This window comes from Squalius cephalus (genome assembly GCF_949319135.1).
Source record: "Squalius cephalus genome assembly, chromosome: 19".
Classification (NCBI taxonomy): domain Eukaryota; kingdom Metazoa; phylum Chordata; class Actinopteri; order Cypriniformes; family Leuciscidae; genus Squalius; species Squalius cephalus.
In genome coordinates, this window is record NC_137140.1 from 6,670,944 (window position 1) to 6,692,961 (window position 22,018).

The following is a 22,018-nucleotide window of genomic DNA, read 5'->3' on the forward strand; positions in this document are numbered from 1 at the left end:
GCTTTTCAAACGAGTCACAAGCCGTTTCGTTGTGACGTCAAGACGAAACATTAGCATATTGCCCGCCCACTTATTGCACGCGCAGACACCAGGGAAAACTTGAACCTCAAACCAACAGCTGATTCCTGTGGATACTGGACAGCATCATGTCGAGAAGATGGTGCTGTGCTCTAAAATGTGAAGGAAAAGCCAGTATTTTTTCACTGCCCAAGGATGAGCATGTGAAGAATCAGTGGTTCATGAGTTCACACTTACAAATAAGTCAGATAGAATAAAAGCGTATTTGGCGTGCTGTCCAAGGAGAGGGCTCCGGGCTCGGTATTCGGCCCGAACCCAGAGTACTCCCCCCGTATTCCTGGCTGTAAAAGAATGAGCCAAGAGTGAGGAATCGGGGTGGTGGAGGGGTGCTGAAAAACTGTCAAGGAATGTTAGGTGAGTTGAATATACTGTATATATGCTTCTTGTCATGCTGATAGGGTAGACATAGTAATTGTTTGATGACAAGTTGATTGGATTGATTATTTGAACATGCTCCTCCCGAACTTTGTTTATAAAACATCATTTAAAATTCATCTTTACCATGATATCACAGCAGTATAATCCTAAACTTTTGCTGTGTTCCCTTTATTTCACTGACGATGTATCAATGTAGGATTCGCAAACCGCTTGCTCTTGAAAGATGGTGTTCAAAATACTTAGTTTTGAGTTTTATATTGTGTAGGTCTCCTGCTAACTGGCTAACTCACGTTATCACTGTCTTACTTAAACACTTCTGCTAATCGGTTTGTTTGCCACTATTACCTATAACTGTGTCTATTAAAGTTCATGACAGTGCAATTAGAAAAAGATGAACAAGTATGGCTTGTTTTGGAAGGCTTGTTTAGTTCTCTCTAAAAAGAACATGGCAGCACGGCTTAGGTTTGCAAAGTTGCATCTGAACAAGCCACATGACTTCTGGAACAATGTCCTTTGGACAGACGAGGCCAAATTGGAGATGTTTGGCCATAATGCACAGCACCACTTTAGGTGAAAACCAAACAGCATTTCAGCACAAACACCTCATTCCAACTGTCAAGCACGGTGGTGGAGCGGAGATGATTTTTGGCTTGTTTTGCAGCCACAGGACCTGGGCACCTTGCAGTCATTGAGTCGACCATGAACTCATCATGTATACTAAACACTGTAAAAAATTTCTAACCCTACCAAATCAAAAATTTCAAGTGACCGATAACATCTAAATTTTTCAATTGGCCAAAGTGAAATTCTGTAAATTTCAATTGGCCCAAGTGAAAATCTGTAAATTTAATTTTATAATTTACAGAATTTCACTTGGGCCAATTGAAAAATTTAGATGTTATCGGTCACTTGAAATTTTTGATTTGGGAGGGTAAGAAATTGTTTACAGTGAAGTATTATAGAGTCAAATGTGAGGCCATCTCTCTGACAGCTAAAGCTTGGCTGAAGGAAAATATCCCAAGTACACCAGCAAATATACAGCAGAATGGCTGAAAAAGAAAGAATCAAGGTGTTGCAATAACCCAGTAAAAGTTCAGAACTCGACCCGATTGAAATGTTGTGGCAGGACCAAATAAATTCATATAGAAAATAATTACTTTGTTATTGCTACTAAGGGTGGTTGTACAAGCAATTAAATCATAGGGTGTACTAAGTTTGTCACACATAGCTTCTCCATTTTAGATTTATTTTTGTTAAATAAATAATGTTAGTGTTGTTGTTCATCTGAGGTTGTATTTACCTAATATTATTATTAATCGTAATCTAATCTGATACGTAAATCTATAGAATTCAAAAGGGTGTATTTTCTTTTTCACATGAAGTGTTTGCTCACCTGTACTCCTCCTGCGTGAACACAGGAATTATGGACGGCTGCAGGACAGTGATCTCCACCAGAGTCTTATTGAACTTCATCGGCTCCCCATCATCATAGGCAATAACCGCCAACTGTTTGGGAACAAGAGAAAAATCAATTTTAAGAAAAAACAAGGACTAAGAATCTGCATTGAGGATTGTATAAAGGTCTCATTTCAACACAGGCCACAACTAATTTCAGAGTAAACGATATAATATAATATAATATAATATAATATAATATAATATAATATAATATAATATAATATAATATAATATAATATAATATAATATAATATAATATAATATAATATATTTTAGTCATTTTGGTTGCACTAAAAGTTATAAACAATCTTTAAACAAAATAAATTTACTTTACTTTTAAAATTGCATTAAAATAAGACAAGGTCATTGTTATTTTTCTCTTTGCAGATCGTTTTTCTTGTTGTCAGAAAAAAAAAAAAAACTATTCGCAAATGAGGTAAGACATTCAGTATGAGTAAAATACTTAAGTACTGTTAAAATCAGATACTCTAAGACTTTTACTCAAGTGGTATTGGGATTGGTGTCTTGTAACGGTTACACTTTATTTCATTGGTCCACTTTAGACCATCTACTAACTATATGTAACTTTGCAACTACATGTCAACTAACTCTAATTAGAGAATTAGTAGACTGTAGTAGACTTAGGTTAACAGAATACGATGTAGTTACAAAGTTAATTATAGTCAGTAGAATGTCTGTTGAGGGACCATCAAAATTCAGTGTTAGCAGATATGAAGCAGACACTCTACTAATATTCTAATGACTGGTAGCTGGCATGTAGTTGCAAAGGTACTGTAATGGAGTCATTTTCACTGTAAGGTATCACTCTTTGCTTGTACTCTTGTACTCTTTGCACCTCTGCACAAGCCTTAGTCTGTGTGGTGGTCTAGTGGACAGGACAAATGCACCAATATATTGAGCTGTCAGGCTCATGGTCCCATCCTGGTCCCCCATAACACCGCAGCCCCCCTCCCACTGACTCCAATTGACTTCCTTTTTAGTTTTCTCACTACTACTGTCTCTATTAGAATTGCAATAAAAGTATATATATGTTTTACTATTTTACACTCCTTTTTCTCACATAACTCAACCTAATTTTAAGGATGATCAAAGTTTGTCAGAAAAACAAGTAAAAAATACTGATTAAGGGGCTGTTCACTACGGCCGCGCCACTTTCTCCACCTCAAAAGCGATCGGGAGCCCGTAGCTGAGCAATCATGAGCTGCGGTTTCCATGAAGACGAGGAAGTTTCAGCAATGCATAAATTGATTTCCAGCCCTTGCATTAGCTCTGCTACTAGATATATTTATGGGGATGAGTAAAAAACCCTGCCCTGTACAGCTATATAATCAGCTGTTCATCCATTTTGTCTGAGCTTTCAATGTTGTCACGGAAATATTGAAGCTGGTTCTTGTCACCTGACAAGATGCCACAATGCTTGTGGCATTATGAAGATTGTCAGAATTTTTTTTTTAGAAAAGATTGAGATTTTTTCATCTCACTGTGGCGTAGATGTCACGGCGTCGCTCTATATGCGAGCGCGCTTGTCACGTGTCTACATTTAAAATCTTGAGCGTGCAAAAGACGAGAATTGTGAACTGGTGGAAAAGTATATAAATGATCTGTTCTCTTTTTGTATGACAATTCTTATACAAAAAAAAAAAAAAATGTGGCTCATCTATTTTTATAGATGCTGTATGTGTAAATGCATCTGATAAGACAGAACCATTGTGTTGGGTCTAGGGTCAGGAATCGGATACTTGTCATAAAATTAATATTTCGATTCCTTATCGATTCCTTTGTGAGCATTTCAATATCACTTTTAACAATTCAAGCACGAGATGACTCGCGCGCTATTTTATGTGCTGCACATGCATAATGCGTGCTTACAAAAAAATTGATTTTAAACCATTCAAGCGCAGGACGACTCACACGCATTCAAATTAGGAACCAATAAGAATCGGAATCGTTAAAATTCAAACGATACCCAACCCTAGGGGTCATGCATGAAAATGTCCAGAAAAGCTTCAATCCCGTCTGAATTTGAACCATTATGATGAGTGTTTCTAAACTCACCAGTCAGTTAGTTTTACTCTGACAGCATCAGGCAGTTCAGCAATTTCATCTAAATCAATCTGTGGGACGCATACAAATTATTGATGGGCCAGTTATGGCCTGTAGGTAGCAAGTTGACAAGCCCTGTATTAAGAAAAGATTGTTATGCACTTACACTGAATTTACTGTTGGGCTCCTCATTCAGATTGACCCTTGTGAGAACATTGCCTGAGTTCTCCTCCACGTCGAAGATACTAGTGCTGTAAGAAAAATGCTCCAAATCCACTTTATAGTGAACTCGACTGGCCGCTGTACCCTGAAAGATAAAAATAAATAAATCAATAAAACAAAGCCATTGTTTGTTCCAACTATATCAGTATTTTGTATTAAAGGGATAGTTCACCCAAAAATGAAAATTCCTTCATTAATTACTCACCCTCATGTAGTTCCAGACCCGCAATACTTTGGAACACAATATTCGGAACACAAATGAAGATCTTTTTGATGAAATCTGAGAGCTTTCTGTCCCTCCATTGACTGCTACGCAACTACCACTTTGAAGCTTCAAAAAGTTCATAAAGAGATCGTAAAACTAATCTATAGGATTCAAGTGGTTTAGTCCAAATTTTCTGAAGAGACTCAATCGCTTTATATGATGAAGAGATTGAATTTAGTTTGAATTTATTCATATAAACATTCATTAAAACACACATCAGTTGTGGTAAACGGAAGCTTAAGTGTGTTCGCTTTACACGTGAGAACCAATGAGGGTCATTCTTGGGTTCCGCAAGAGGTTTGTTCTCACTCGTCAAGAAAGTGAGGTTGAGCTTCTGTTTATGTTCGCGGATCAATGTTTATATGTGAATAAATTCAGTCTGTTCATCATATAAAGCGATTGAGTTGCTTCGGAAAATTTGGACTAAACTGTTCAATTCATATGGATTAGTTTTATGATCTCTTTATGAACTTTTTGAAGCGTCAAAGTGGTAGTTGTCAACAGAGGGACAGAAATCTCTCAGATTTCATCAAAAAGATCTTCATTTGTGTTCCGAAGATGAACGAAAGTCTCACGGGTTTGGAACGACATGAGGGTGAGTAATTGGGTGACAGAAATTCCATTTTTGAGTGAACTATCCCTTTAATATTAAAATACAAAATAAAAAGTTTTTCAAAAGAGAGAATGTGGTAATTATCGAGAAGAATTGAGCATTGTACATTAAACGACTAAAGGCCTGTTCACACCGGGACGAATTTCGCGCGCGATATTCGCCGACGTTTAACGCCTCGTTACTAAACAAAGGGCGCCAATGTGAGTGTGCTCACCGACGCGAAAAAAACGCCACGCGTAAAAGCGTCATTTTTTTAAAATGCCTCGGGTTCGTTTTTTTGGTTTGACACACCGCGTCAAAAACTATCCGACCAATGAGATTGGCGCTTTTGCTCACGTGTCTGGAGCTTCTGAAGTTACAGTAAAACACAACTTGGGGGCGCTCAAACACAAAACGGTCTTGCCGAGCACACATACGTAACGGCGAAGAAGATATACGCCAAGTAGCGTCTACACTGCCGGGAAGAAATAAGACGAGGAAGATGCAAGGCAAGATGATTGTAGAGCTGCTGGTCTCGTTGGTGTCGGAACATAAAGAACTATATGACAAACGCGACAGCGACTACAAAAATCTTGATAAAAGAGAACTGTTATGGAGTGGTATTGCACCTTGTGTACCGGGGTATTTCTGTTTTACATTAAGCGCCATCTAATGTCAGGGAATGAATTTGCATGTTCACTCGGCTCATCGTCAGCGAAAATCACTTGGGTGTGAACACAAAAAACGCATTGAAAAACGCTGGCGAATAACGCGCGCCGATATTCGTCCCGGTGTGTAGGGTGCTTAAGGGTCACATACTACAAAACTTGCAAGTAATTTCGAACACAACTCAAGGAAACATGTGCCTTGTTGCTAGGAAACACAAGACAAATGAAAACAATGTGTTCTAAAATTGGCTCAAAATTTCATATATGTTTGATATCCTCCGATTGGACAGAATCACAGTACAAATATCTAGTACACTTTTCTGTGAAATCTGTCCAATCTGACTGGCCAAAATCTGCCGACCAAGTTCAGACTGCAAATCTGGGCAAAAGTCATATACTGTATTCTAGCTTTTAGAGCTATAAATCAAGATACAAGACACAAACTCTAATAGGTGTAAAGCATGTTTAAACCAAAATCTTTCAAGCAATGGTCAAAGTAAATTCTTTTGCAGAGTGCTCTTTGCAGGATTCAAATAAATCTGACAAACTCAATTTGTTCATTTTATTCTGTTCTTCTAAAGTCACGTATCCCGCTGTGAGTTTCATAAGTCTGTGAGAGTCAATGTGTAGAGTTGGCCTGGGGACAAAAGGGTTTTGTAACCCGCTGAGATGGAGATAATTACGAGGGCGATGCCGGGTGAGAAATGGAGCCTGCGGGTGGGCCTGTCCTCGCGAGAACATGCTGAAAAACCCATCCATCCACCCACGGGTGGGGACATCACCACACGTAGTGCCAGTCGGGGCATGCGTTTGCTGTGAAATCAGACTACAAATGATATTTCAGCTCACTCCTGTGTCTTCAGGGCGTATGGAGAGGACTAGGGTCATGGGGCTTTTTATGCCACACTGTGTTTTATCATACATTACATTTCATCGCTGCTCTTTTAAAATCCTGATGAGTTTGATTAACATCACTCTCATTTCTTCACCTTTTTTTTTTTCTCCAGTCACTGTGCTCTTCGCATGTCGGTCAAAAATGACCGAAATTCTTTTTTTTTTTTTCAGTGAAATGAATGTACTATATTTTAGTTTGATAATATTTTTTTTATTTAATATTTTGTATTTTTAGGGGATTTTATGGTACTAAATTATATTTACACTGTATTTAAAATCCATTTATTCACTTTCTGAGCATAGCATAGAATAAAAAATTCCACCTTAAACTGTCATAAACCTTGAACGCTGTAGAGCACAGACTTAAGTTTGATCTCTTTTCAAAGACAACACTTGGCAGATTATTGCTGAAGTGAAAAAAATAAAAAATAATAATAATTTAATATAAAAAATTATTTTACGTTTATTGTTATTAGAAATGCATAAAATACTATATTCAATTTTTAAATGAAATACTGTATATATTTTCAAAGACTACAAGTCATAGCCATAAATCTAAACAAGTTGTGTTCCAAATTTGAGCTTGATATCTAAAAAAAAAAGAGCTTTCAGTAAAATTTTGTTTGGCCGCAGTACCAAAGGTTTTCACTATAATATTCATCTCCCATTAATTTCCAATGCAGTCATTTTTGACCGTGAGGAGCACAAGAGTGACAATTTTTTTCAGGACCATTTAGCCTTTTTAAATTATGTCCATGATTTTTTTTTTTTTTTTTTTTGTGAGTGTGTGTGTGTGTGTGTGTGTGTGTGTGTGTGTTAACATAACAAGTGCCAAAACCTTTACCAAGGTTTGTACCATTCCGATCAAGTAAACAAACTAAAAATCAAAACATAAAATGTTTCGGTAAAAACTGACTGAAGGGCACCAGAAGGTTAATATTTGATGTTTTTTTTAATTTGATGAGACTCTATAATTGCAGATATGATTGCATCATGCCCAGAAAAAGTCAGAGCTTCTTCTCTTTTTTCCACAAGGTATTAAGGAAGGCGTGGATAAGACAGCGCTCAGGTTTAATTCTTATTTATTTCTGTGTGTGTGAGGATGGCTAATGAATAAAACACGCAGATGGGCATGAGAACACATCAGATGCCAGTATGAAGTGCCATCTGACAGATGCTCAGAGAATAGAGAAAAGGAGAGAGTTGCCAGAAACACATTGATAGACAGCAAAACAAACCCGGTCACCGGTCACCCTTCAGCCCGCTGAAGAGATGTCGTAAATAAGAGCTGCTGCTTGCGAAAAACAAAATCATTATGTTCCAGTACAAAATAACCCTTGAAAATGATGTTGCTTAGTGGGTTTGATTTTCTTTTTGTGTGTGGGTATTTAATTTGCCAAGAGAATATGCAAAAATCCAAGAACAAGATTGAAGTAATTTACGGGAGAAGCACTGCTTTGGATGTGATGATTTCTGCCTGAATATCTGCAAAAGGCTCTATCAGCCGTGTTTTAACAGGCTGGGAAGTAATATGCTGTCAAATTAGCTTTAAAACATTTGCTCACTCAAAGATCACCATGTAAAATATTGATAGTGCTATTGTTAATTGCTTAATGTGCAAGAGGATAACAAGGTGCTTCACATGAGGTCAAATACAGTATGCCAAATTATAACTCAATGAAAGTCCCTGAGATGCTATATGATTTTTTTTTTTCTTTTTTTTTTTTTTTTGAGGAAACAAACTATAGGGTTAAATTATGGATAGGGTCAGTACTATAGTGCCTCAGACTGGCCAGAGGCCTCCAAAGCCTCTGGGTGCACAGCCCGAGAAAACTGAACCAGTGCCTTTGGCTCATAAACTGCAGGGTAACCATTAGGGTCCCTCAGGCACCTAAAATATATAGTGCAAGCCTTTACAGCATAAGCTGACCACTAGGGCTCCGGGGACCCTGAATGTATACCGTGCGAGCTGATTGCTATGGATTCTGGGGCAATGGGTCCTTTTGTGTATGTAGTGCAAGCAGTCACTAAGGCTCCTGAGCCTCTCAGAATATTCAGTTTGAGCTGACCAATAGGGCTCAAGGGCCCCGGGCCTCTTCTGCCTTTACAACTTGAGCTGATTGCTAGGGCTCCAGGGCCCCTGGAACTAACTCAATCACCGTCTGCAACAGAAGACCTCAGGGACAAGGGGCGCACACATATACCTGTATCTGGACCAATGTAGCCCTAACACAGGTACAAATCCAGGCTCACACTATCACAACAGTGACAAACACAAACACGACTGAGCAGTACATATTCCCCGAGGCTAATGAAGAGGCTCACAATTAAAATGGTCCACAACAACACATGACTAGAACAAATCAGTCATGTTAATGGGGAAATGTCTTTCAATCTTGGATGCATTACTTCATACCACTTCAGTGAATGATTACCACACAAGCTGTTTATAGGATTTTGTTAATTGCGCAGCACATCGAAAACATTATTAGGCAAGATGGTAAATTAGAATACTAATTGAACTCTTGATACAGAAAGCCCAGTAGACTGTCATTACCCTGCCCTCATTAAGAAATTCAACTTTTTAATGATATCAACATTTCTGGATGCGTAACGAGTAATCACGGGTAGCCTAAGCCTCCAATTACAGAAAAAAAAAAAAAAAAAAAAAACTAAGACAGTTTAAAGAGGGACAAGAACACTTTCTGATTCAAAGTAACATCAGAACACTCTCAGTAACAAACAGTGAATTGTGACTTTTGAGTTGCTATTTCATTGTCATAAATGTGATTTACAGGCCTGGAAAACTCTTGAATAAACTAATTGTGGAAATTTTTGTTGAAATTTGTAGTCAACATTAGTGTTTCCAGTCATTCTTTGTTCTAAAGTATTTCTTGGCTTGTTTTAGGGATTATTATAGAATCCTCATCACAAACTAATGGAAAAGTAATTGAAAAGTCTTGGGAAAATCAGTGAAATTCATTGGTCAGAAAGTGCATAAGACAAGGTGACAATCTGTGAATCATGTCATAAAGTCTCATACTGAAAAGTGCACACTCTTAAAACTTAAGTTTCTTTATTGGCATTGATGGTCCCACGAAGAACCTTTAACATTCATGGAAACTTTCCATTCCACAAAAAGGTTCTTTATAGTGGAAAAGGGTTCTTAAGATTTCTAGAATGTTCTTCACACTAAAGGGGGACAAAGTGGTTATTTTAAGAACTGTTGACTGAAAGGTTCTTTGGGCAACAGAAAACGGTTCATTTATGGCATTGATGCGAAAACACCCACTTGGAACCTTTATATTTAAGAGTGTACATTAAGTTGCATTCAATCTGCGCTATAGTCAAAAGCAGGTTAAAATGGTCTGCAACAACTCAAGAGGGTTGAATACCAGAAGTTGCAGCTCAAATGACTACTTGCAAAAAGCAAAGAATATTCTAAAGATAAAACCTATTACAAGTGAAAAGAGATTCAAAACCGAGCCCTGTATTCCTTAGCACTGCTTTCCTGCCAAAATTGACCCATTGAAATGTCATTTATGGCAGGAACTGAGAGGTTGTAGTTTCTAGACTCTGACTCATGCAAAAAAAAAAATAGATAACTGACATTCAACAACCACCATTTGCAACAAAATGCTCCAGCTCTTATGAATGATAACAGCTTTCTGCATGATCAGATACAGTGAAGAAGATAAGTATCCCTCAGTTTCAAAGACAGATAAACAGTGTCGCTTACACATATTTACATTGCTCCTGTAAATGAAATGAGCTGACATTTTGTACAGTGCCATTTATCAGAACGCTCACTAATAAAGTCCTTGTGTATCGCTCAAGTTGACGTCGGAGTCAGAAATTCAATTTCGGTTTAGTGCCACAACAGATGTATGCTCACATAATTATTTGTTCAAATCACTCATGTAGTCCCAGTGTTAAGTAGTTAACAGAAGCAGCAATGCTACTAACCTAACTTCATTTTTTTTTTCAGTAGTGTGACAGCAGTAAATGCAACATCTGTGTTTTAATGTCACATTATATATATATATATATATATATATATATATATATATATATATATATATATATATATATATATATATATATATATATAAGAGCAATGTCGTTGCTCTCAAGCAGCTATGCACAAAAAAGAAAAAAAAACCTTTTCTGTACCGAATCATTTGGATTAGTGTTAATTTAACGAAATCTACAGTATGACGAAAAAAGTTCATCATTGACTAAAGCCAGGAACACACTGTACGATTTATAACAGTCCTTTATGATTGTTGCTTGTCAGACTGTACGAACATGATCCTCGCTGTAAGCCATTTCACACTGTAAGATCTACGTTTTTTCATCAATCAATGACACGTTTCGTTGACGAAAAAAGCGACTAAATTGTAGTTACAAAATAAAAACTTTACCAAAATCTCTCTCATTGTTTTTGTCGGAGACAAAATATTACAGCTTTCAGGTTTGTGGTTGCTAGATGTCAAGATTTGAAATCCCCCAATCAGAGCTTTTCTCTTAAAAGGATATATTTTATGGCAAGTTTTTTTAGTTGTATATATATCTGGCAAACATGTGTGCTCTCTCTACACTGTGGGAAAAAATGATGATCTGACACGATTTTAGTCTGAAAAGAAAGTTCAGTGATCTCCACTGGGATATTCTACTCAAATGAAAGTGTCATACAGCAAGTCTGTGCTCAAAACAACAGTAATAATCCAAACATGGATCTTAACTATATTGTTTGCGATTGTGGTTCCGGAATAAGGGCTTTTATGCAACCTCTGTGTAACAATGCAGTCTTTGTTGCTGTTGTTTTATTAGAAAAAACATAAATGGGTAATGCATAAATAAATGCATAATGCACTTAAATGCAAAAACATAAATGCACTTATAGGTGAAAGTGCAATCATTCTGATTAAATGTAAAAATGTATTTATCAAATGACAACAATTATTGTGATTATAATTTTGAGCAAACTAATCACGATTATCGATTTAACCATCACGCAGCATGACGATAATGTAGATACGATAAGAAAAAGATAAGTTTTCATTGACTAAAACTAGACTAAAATGCCCAGACATAGTTGAATAAAACGTATCTAAACAAAAACAGGACATGGTCTAAATTTAGAAATAGCTGACAACATTAATCTTGATGGTTTCAATGAACTGGATTGGTATTGTTATGCTGTTCCTGCTCTATTTTATGTGTTCATTTTTTAATTTCAATCAATGATTAGCTTCAGCTTTTCAATTTGATCAAGTGCAGTTAGTTGTTCCAGTTTGATGCTATTATTTTAATTAATATCCATATTGTGTTTGTCAGATTTTTTTTTTTTATATATATCAATACATATTTTTATTTATAAAATAAAAAATACAAATAGTTAAATGCAATATCTATTAGCATCAATATGTAGCTTCAATTTAACCATTTTTCTTTGTCTGCAGCTTGAAGCGCAACTTCCCTATGTAATTATAAGCAGACTGCAGCTTAGCAAGCAACAGTAGTTTACAGTTCACCAATGAAAACAGAAATCTCTCCATTAACCTACAGTATATCAGCAATGGGACAATTGCTTATTCTTATAGGGATGTGTTGAACTAGAAATCCCAAGCAGTGTTTTATACTGCAACTGATGACATGCAAGCATGACTGTCAGGTTAAATTCAATTTCCAGCCACAGCTGGGACTGTTGGCCTGCTTTGGCCCTGACCAGTCTTGGCATGTGCACTGAGTTATGGGCTGAATAGAGAAGCACAATTGATATTTTTAAGGTTGAGGTTTCTAACAAGGTGAGGGCATAGAGAACCATTTCATCTGCAGACCTCCACAAGAATATGCATTTGGATTGAAAAAGTAAGAAAACAGAAAGCATGAAAGAGCACGAGAAAGGGAAAGAGTAAAGCCAAATTGACAACAAATAGAAGAAAGGTTGTTTGTGTACTTGCTAAGTGGGATTTGCAGGACAGTGACAAAGTTATTAATATAAATGAAAACAAGCAGTATATTTATTATTATATTATATGATCATTAATTTTATCTCCCAATACTATCAGTGTGTGCTGCCCAGTTCGACAGGAAGGGATGTATAACATATATGTGACGTTTAGGGGTGAGTAAATCTGGAGAACGGGAAGCTAAATTGAATTTACCCTGAAAATAATGCTAGCATGTCATCAGCTGCAGTATAAAACACTACTGATGGTTTCTGGTTCGCCAGATCCCTATAAGACTAAGAAATTGTCACATTATACTTTGTAAAATAAATCTTGTATAGTTGATTCAAATTTACCGAAACAAAACTCTTGAATATATATTCAGAGACTACATGACATGAACCTTGTAAAATCCGGCAAATCCAGCCACTAGTTTTTTAGAGAGAAAAAAAAAAAAGCCTTTTAAGATGATTTTTACATTTTGTACTGTTTCTTAAATTAAATTAACAGCTAAATAACATAGGAATGACACATTTATAATCTACAACTTATCAGTAATTTGATATAGTAATTAAATATAGCAATTCAAAAAGTCATTCTCATTAAAAAACAAACAAAACAAAAAGCAAATCACAGCAAAACAGAACAGAACAACCGCAACAACAAAAACTAGTAGAAAAGCAAAACAAAACAAAAAGCAAATCACAGCCAAAAAAAAAAAAAAAACTAGTAGAAAAACAAAACAAAAAACAAACCAAAACAAACCAAACCAAAACAAAACAAAACAAAACAAAACAAAACAAAACAAAACAAAACAAAAAGCAAATCACAGCAAAAAAAAAAAAAAAAAAAAAAAACCTAGTAGAAAAACAAAAAATATAAGTATAAGCTGTTGTGTGACGCTGGTAGTGTTTGTTTGTGGTTGTGACTGTGGAGCGTAGAGTCTGGGGCTTTATGCTGGAGACGTGACAGGCTGTTATTCACAGTTCGGGCTGGTGTGGCTGCCTCTTCAGTTAAACACACACACACACACACACACACACACACACACACACACACACACACACACACACACACACACACAGCTTTGAATCTTTTTCTGATGTTTTTTTCTCCTCTTATCTTTGTTTTATTGTGCTTAACCCTTTGAAGTCATGTCACATAGCAAACATTCGCTCATTGCACACCACAGTCAGACCGATTCACAATCACTTCAGGCAGTGACCAATAAAGACTGTTAATGACACTCAAGCTTAATCATGGGAGACTTGATGCTACACTCGATATATCTTCATTCACAATTTGAAAAAAAATGAAATACCTTAGTGATGAAGGAACACACACAATCAAGCCAACTCACCGGTGGGTCCAGGTCCTCGGCATGCACAGTGGTCACTACGGTCCCCTTGATTGCGTTGGGTGCCACCATTCCCCGGTACAGCATTTGACTGAACACTGGCGGGAAGTCGTTCATGTCCTGTCCAGACACAGAATATCAAACTCCGATTAGTGCCTCGATTCCTGCTCTCTTCGCCTGCCTTTACTCTTTTGCAATTGTCACACTGTGCGCTAGCTCAGGCCCCATTAGCTAGCCCCGAACACTAAAACACTAAGCAAAAATGGCATTTATTCAATAGTAGATCATGCAGTGCATTAAGGATGTGTCACAGTGCTATGTGCCTAGGGACTTTTTTGGGGAAAAGTTGGGTGAGACATAATTATAGCCGCTGAGAGACTGCAAAAGGCAGATGAAAAGGTTACTAGAGAGGATAAAGAGGCAAAGCTGAAAAGGGGTGTAAATATAGTGCAACAGTAGGGTTTGGGAGTGAAAAACTCTATTCCTTTTCTCCATATAGAAATTCCTTTTTACCTATAACACATACCATGCCCTCAGAAGTTTGTAACAGTGCTTCTTAATGTGATTTCAACTTCCAGTGAAGAACTACATTACCCATAATTCTAAACAGATATCCACCAATCAGAGAATTCACTGTTCTAGAAATGACAATCACTGCAAAAAAAAAAAAAAAAAAAAAGCTCAGTAACAACTGTCTACTCCCATAAATATTAAAAATGTCTTACAACACTAAAGTCACTGATATATTTGTGACCATTTAAATATTTCACACTATATATACACACTGCTTCAAAAGTTTGGGACCGGGTTTAAAAACATTAAAAATCTTACCAATCCCAAAACTTTGAACGGCAGTGTATATACACTCACCTAAAGGATTATTAGGAACACCATACTAATACTGTGTTTGACCCCCTTTCGCCTTCAGAACTGCCTTAATTCTACGTGGCATTGATTCAACAAGGTGCTGAAAGCATTCTTTAGAAATGTTGGCCCATATTGATAGGATAGCATCTTGCAGTTGATGGAGATTTGTGGGATGCACATCCAGGGCACGAAGCTCCCGTTCCACCACATCCCAAAGATGCTCTATTGGGTTGAGATCTGGTGACTGTGGGGGCCATTTTAGTACAGTGAACTCATTGTCATGTTCAAGAAACCAATTTGAAATGATTCGAGCTTTGTGACATGGTGCATTATCCTGCTGGAAGTAGCGATCAGAGGATGGGTACATGGTGGTCATAAAGGGATGGACATGGTCAGAAACAATGCTCAGGTAGGCCGTGGCATTTAAACGATGCCCAATTGGCACTAAGGGGCCTAAAGTGTGCCAAGAAAACATCTTCCACACCATTACACCACCACCACCAGCCTGCACAGTGGTAACAAGGCATGATGGATCCATGTTCTCATTTATGTTTACGCCAAATTCTGACTCTACCATCTGAATGTCTCAACAGAAATCGAGACTCATCAGACCAGGCAACATTTTTCCAGTCTTCAACTGTCCAATTTTGGTGAGCTTGTGCAAATTGTAGCCTCTTTTTCCTATTTGTAGTGGAGATGAGGGGTACCCGGTGGGGTCTTCTGCTGTTGTAGCCCATCCGCCTCAAGGTTGTGCGTGTTGTGGCTTCACAAATGCTTTGCTGCATACCTCGGTTGTAACGAGTGGTTATTTCAGTCAAAGTTGCTCTTCTATCAGCTTGAATCAGTCGGCCCATTCTCCTCTGACCTCTAGCATCAACAAGGCATTTTCGCCCACAGGACTGCCGCATACTGGATGTTTTTCCCTTTTCACACCATTCTTTGTAAACCCTAGAAATGGGTGTGCGTGAAAATCCCAGTAACTGAGCAGATTGTGAAATACTCAGACCGGCCCGTCTGGCACCAACAACCATGCCACGCTCAAAATTGCTTAAATCACCTTTCTTTCCCATTCTGACATTCAGTTTGGAGTTCAGGAGATTGTCTTGACCAGGACCACACCCCTAAATGCATTGAAGCAACTGCCATGTGATTGGTTGATTAGATAATTGCATTAATGAGAAATTGAACAGGTGTTACTAATAATCCTTTAGGTGAGTGTAGTTTGTATTGTTTTTTTGTTTTTTATGTACTCTAAGTGGATAGTTTTATATCATACAATCACTTTTATACAATGGACTCTTTGCAAAAACGCTTCCGAATTTAGCCTCAGTGGCAACCGGTGCAGCGCAGTGTATGGAAATTATGGGAAAAATAAGCTCAAAATTAAATCCGAATGAATTGTTGCATGAGAGGACAAAGCAATACTGATAAGATCTACAATCTCACTAAAGGTATTTAAAGCTTCTGGAACAACATTATTGTTTAATATACTAAAATGTTATGTTTAATATAGATATGATGTGTTATATTATAATACAGTGTAATTATAATTTATTAATTAATTTATTCATTGATTTCTGATCGACAGTTATTAGAAATATGACAGAAAAAGATTGCTACTATCACAGAGATTTTAGAGGAAATATGTAGGCAGTCGGCATGCATTTTCCCTCCAATTTGAAATGTTTTTTTTTTTTTCTCATTATTCTTAAATTCAATATTTGTAATGTTGTTTAACTGTTTGGTTCAAGGTTTAAAACTCTTTGAACTTTGAAATAGTGGTGCTTACTTTGCAGAGGGCATTAACTTTTTCCCACAAAGTTATATACGTGAAAGATACAGCAAAGAGAAAGTGCAGTCGGCTCCCATGAATGCTGATGACAGGTGATTCCGGGAGATGCAAGAGACGCGATGCGACCTAATACACTCAATAGATCACCCATCTCCGAGTCCAAGGAGAGGCCAGGTGGGTTCAGGTATCCAAATTACACCTCCCTCCCCTGTCAATCCCCCCACCCTTCGTCCTTTCTGTGAGAATGCGCTTATTCAAGGATGCCCTTGAGTCTTGAGTCCCGACTAATAAAACTTTGCAATTGCTCACATCCCCAAAATAAAAGGTCTTGAGGAAAGTACTTTGGAGTGAAATTGGTATTTTTTTTTCTCTTATTTTTCAATCCCACACATTTCTGTGTGTCTTCTCTCTTCCCAGATGAAAAATAAAATCTGTCAAGCCTTAAAGTAAATCTGCAAAGTGTAGTGAGTTCACGGTGGTGCTCTTAGTCGCACTGGGACCGTTTTCTCCATCAGGACGGTGCCTTGGGGCCTCTATCCCATCATAATCACTCTGATATCCCGAGTCTCCATGCATCAGGTAGCACATTTGTTTCCACCGTTCATTTCTGCTTTTCATTTTCCACAGCAACTAATTTTCAATTAGCCACACCGTGCACAGAAGGAAAATTAATAAATAAGTCCAACACAGAAACAATTAGGGCTTCTTGGGAGACTGTAGAGGACGTAATAAGCTGTGTGTTTCCTTGCATGAAAATGCTTTTGCTTAAACTCTTTATCTTTGAAGCTGATCCAAATGCAAAAGGATTGCTAACTGAAATAAACATGAAAAAACAGATGTGATTTTAAACAACTGGTTAAATGTCTAACAATGCCCCATCAAAGGGAATATAACAGTCATATAAATAGGGTAAGACATTGCGAAACTGTAGGTTAACAAACTACAAGCTACTCATAATGTAGTTTAATTGTAGTCTAATTATCTTTCTAAAGTTCTTAACAATAAGTAACTAACTTCATTGAAATTAAAAAAAAACTATCAGATTATAAAATTTAGCAATGAGAACAGAATTCATCTGGAACAAAAACCATAAGGATCTTAAGTATTTTAACTGACATCCTTTACTCTAAATTCAACTACTAAAACTAAAAATTAAATTAAATAAAACACCATTTATATAACAGAGTTAAATGTAAAATGATTAACAACAGCATTAAACTAAACACTTCTCTTCAAAAACTACCTTAAATTGCTGAATCATTTTTGTGAACTTTAATTTATTTGAAAAGTCAAAATGAAGCGATTCACTAAAATTCACTAAATGTGCTAAATGACAATTTAGGAGAGAATATTTATTATTGTGTCAAGTCCCTTTACTGTGTGTGAACAGATTGTGAAAAAAAAAAAGCCAATGTAGCACTTTGAAATACTACCCTGAAACTTGTTGGGAAAAAAAGTAATGCACCACAGAATCCAAAACAAAATTCATGGTACAAAACTTGCTGTCAATGCTTTTATTATAATCAACTAATTACAGTAGTCAACATTTGTGGATCAAAAAAGTTGTCCTAAGACAAAAAAAAATCAAACTTGAAACAGCTCAACACAACAAATGTTTCAAGTGGTTTCCCCAAATTCAACTGAAAATGCAACTTTTAATGACTTCTGCAGTCTCAAAATTGTTCAACCCCTTCATGGCAAGCATCTTCAGTACTTAGTAGAACACCTGCTGCAAACGAGATGTATAACCAGACACCAGCTTCTGGCAGCGTTTCTGAGGAATCTTAGCCCATTCCTCATGAGCAATTGCCTCCAGTTCAGTAATATTCTTGGGTATTCTATTCGTGCTGCAACTGCCTTCTTCAAAACCCACCAGATAATTTCTATGGGGTTCAAGACAGGTGACTGTGATGGCCACTGTTGAATCATCCAGGACTTCTTCTGCAACCAAGCCTTGGTGGAATTTGAGGTATTCTTGGGATCATTGTCCTGTTGGAAGGTCCAATGACGGCCAAGCTTCAGCTTACTCACTGATGGCATGACGTTTTCTCCTAGGATTTCCTGATCCTTCAATGAATCCATCTTGCCTTCCACACGTTGCAGGTTTCCAGTGCCAGAGGATGTAAAGCAGCCGCAGAGCATCACAGAGCCCCACCATGCTTAACTGTAGGCAGAGTGTTCTTTTCATTCTTCTTCCTCCAGACATACCGCTGATCGATCGGGCCGAAAGGTTCCAGTTTTGTGTCATCGCTCCACAGAACAGAATCCCAAACCTTCTGTGGCTTATTTATATGATTTTGAGCAAAGTGGAGCCGATTTTTCGCTTTTCGGTCAGTAGTGGTGTACGTCTGGCATGGAAGCCGCATTCGTTTAGTACGCGCCTTACTGTGCAAGCTGAAACTGTCCTGCTGCAGGTCTTTTGCAGTCACTCGAGGGTTTTTCTGAACCTGGTAATGTAAAACCAGGTAATGTAACCACTGTTCCTTTAACTTTGAACTTGCGAACTATGCTTCCAACAGTGTCTCTAGGAACATTTAGTGCCTTCGCTATCTTTTTGTATCCTGTTCCTTGTTTGTGAAGGGTGATGATATCTTTTCTTAACTTTTTGGACCATTCTTTTCACTTAGCCATATTTCTAACATGCAGTCCAATGTGACACTCAACAAACCAAGCCAGTTCAGATATTTCATGTGTTCTAGTTCAAGCACACTAGGGTTGGGCCGATAGACGATGCCATCATCCATCGCGATGGCTGACACACATCACGATGTTGAGCCGGCATCGCGATACCCTCCCCCCCCATGTTTCCATGGTGACGCGTCATGCTTGGCACGTGATTCACCACAGCCAAAAAACTATCTTCTATTCTGATTCTCAAATACGTGTAAGTGGATTTGTTTTGTCGTTTAAAAACCTTTATAAATTACCTTGATCTGTAACGGGAGATGGGCGCTGCCATGTTTGTTTGGGTCGCAGTTCAGAGATTCCTGTCTTGTTGGATTTATTAAAGCACTTTCTCTCTATATAGATTTTTAAATCTAAGGATTTATTTCAGTTTCTCCCGAAATACATGAAAGTAAGTGGCCAGTGAACTGGGAGAAGATTAGAGTAAACTTTATAGTTACTTACACTGTGTATCTGATATGAATAAAACACGTCGGCAAATATATATTGGAATGGATTGTTATTGCTGCTTCCATAGAAACTATTGTGTATTTTGCAAACTATAAATGTATTGTTTTGATATAAATTATATGTATTTAATTCTCTGAAACCTAAAATAAACATGTGGTTAAAAACACTAAATAGTTGTGATATATGAAAAGCGCTGAGCGTGTCCATCTTTGGCTCAGCGCCAGCCATAGCACAAAAGCACATTTTGAATCTGGCAGTTATGTCACGTCACTGTACATTCGCTTCTTAGTGGTCAGCTGTTGCAGAGCGTGCCAAAATCGAAATTGCTGATGAGATGTAGAGGAAAATATCTAGTGGAAAATGAGAATGTTACGTTTTTTTGATTACGAAATCAAAAAATTATATATATATATATATATAGGATGCACCGATAAACAAAAATACTGTACCACCACAACCACCTCTTCTACCCACTAAACCGACAGCAGCATTTCCAGCAAGAGCTAATTCATCCCGTGTGTAGAACTTAATCTTCTGAGACCTTACAAATTAGCTACTTACACAACAGAGATCTTGTGGACCTAATGACCATTTCAGACAAAATACAGGGTCTATCTGTCACTGTCTACAGGGCTTAGGAGTGGCTATGGAGAGCAATCACAGGATGGCAACGTTTCAGGACATCCCCTGCTGAAAAGACCAGCTTAAACCAGTATGAATCTCCTTGCTTGCCAGGTTAGAACATTTGGCAGAAAGGGGTTTGGTTGGATACAGATAAGGGCTTTTCACAATGCCCTAAACCCTGGGTTGTCATCATTCTAAACCCCACTTTTAACACAGGGTAAAGGATTTCACGCTTGTAATTTGGAAGAGGGGTTATGAAACCCTTCAGAGCAGGGTTAGCACTGCTTTTGTGGTGTCAAACGTGTACAGTATGAAACGGTGCGGTGTTAGAATGTTACGCCTAGATTTCTTTGCAACCAATAGCCAATCGTACGCCTTGTATTTACATGATTGAGACAGTCACGGAAACACTGTACGTTGTATAAAAGGTATGTTTCAGTTCAAGAGAAAATGCCAAATGATGATAAAACACAACACTTGGAGTTAAAAATTAAGTATGTAGTTTCTGCGACACTAGTTGCACTTAGCGGAATTACAAAAATACAGCATATTTAGCAAATGCCCCTTTTGCACATTGGACCTACCCCAACTCAAAGACTAACATATTAGGGATACTTTTAGTTGTGTTGCTATGTGTCACGAGTCAAGTCATCTTTATTGATATAGTGCTTTATACAATACAGATTGTATCAAAGCAACTTTACAGTGATAACAGGAAAATTATGCATTTCGGTTGTTGTTCAGCAGAAGTCAGTTCAGCATTTGATTAGGGTAACACTGTCTAGAGTGAACGTAAGCATCTCACTTATAATATCCCCATCTAACGTATCTGCACCGGGCACATTTTTTGACATACCCACTGTAACTATTTGAGGCTGTCTACACTGGACACATCAAAGTAACCAATATGAACTGGGACATTTGGCTGTGATGTTGTTGTATTGAACATCCATTGTAGTGCACTGCATCGCAACGCCTCATTTGCTCTGACATAGTCATGACCTGTTTAATCTTTGAAGGTCTAAATGCAGAGAAATTTGGCTTGCAATTCAATAACTGAAGCTGAATGTCTTTTCTCATGTAATGCATCAGTCATGGTGCCATACCAGCTAAACATCCTCTGGCTCCACCTGCTACTGTATCCACGCCCCAAACTCATACTATTTGTTGAGATGGAAAGAAATGTAAAGATCTGTACGGACCACTCTCAGTGTTTAGATTGTGCCTATGGGGCTCAGTGTTTACACTTCTGGGGGAGATAAACCCATGAATGGCATACCAAAGTAGTCAAAGACCAAATAACTGGGTTAAGAGAATGCATTTTAACATTAAAACAAATCTTACATACTTCACCTTTAAGAGGCCGTTTCATTCTTAGATATTTATAGTCCGCAAAGTCCATTGAGGATAAACAACAGTTGGAAATATTTAAATAGGAGCATGTGCAATCAATGACACTGACACCACAAATTTACAAATAAGAACGTTAACCTAGGGTTTAGGAATGTACAGTGTGAAAAGTCAGCATATGAATACCCAGGATAGATTGTTAACCCCGGGTAAATCATGAGCAGTGTGAAACGTGAATCAAGATAACCCAGGATTCCATTTACTCGGATGTTTAGAATGACCCATGGTTAAATGGTTAATCCCTAAAGATTAGTCAGGAA

General features: G+C 37.6%; 1 protein-coding gene across 2 annotated transcripts in view; it reads right to left on the minus strand.

Annotated features, from left to right (window-relative positions):
• The window catches only part of LOC307147159 (protocadherin-15-like), a 214,432-nt gene that overhangs the window by 55,709 nt on the left and 136,705 nt on the right, over window positions 1–22,018 (minus strand). For both annotated transcript variants that reach the window (XM_079851679.1, XM_079851680.1), the window contains 3 exons: window positions 13,934–14,050; window positions 4,145–4,285; window positions 1,850–1,962 (listed from right to left, as the gene is read on the minus strand). In XM_079851679.1, the coding sequence (XP_079707805.1) occupies window positions 1,850–1,962; window positions 4,145–4,285; window positions 13,934–14,050 (371 nt within the window). The remainder of the gene's footprint in view (window positions 1–1,849; window positions 1,963–4,144; window positions 4,286–13,933; window positions 14,051–22,018) is intronic.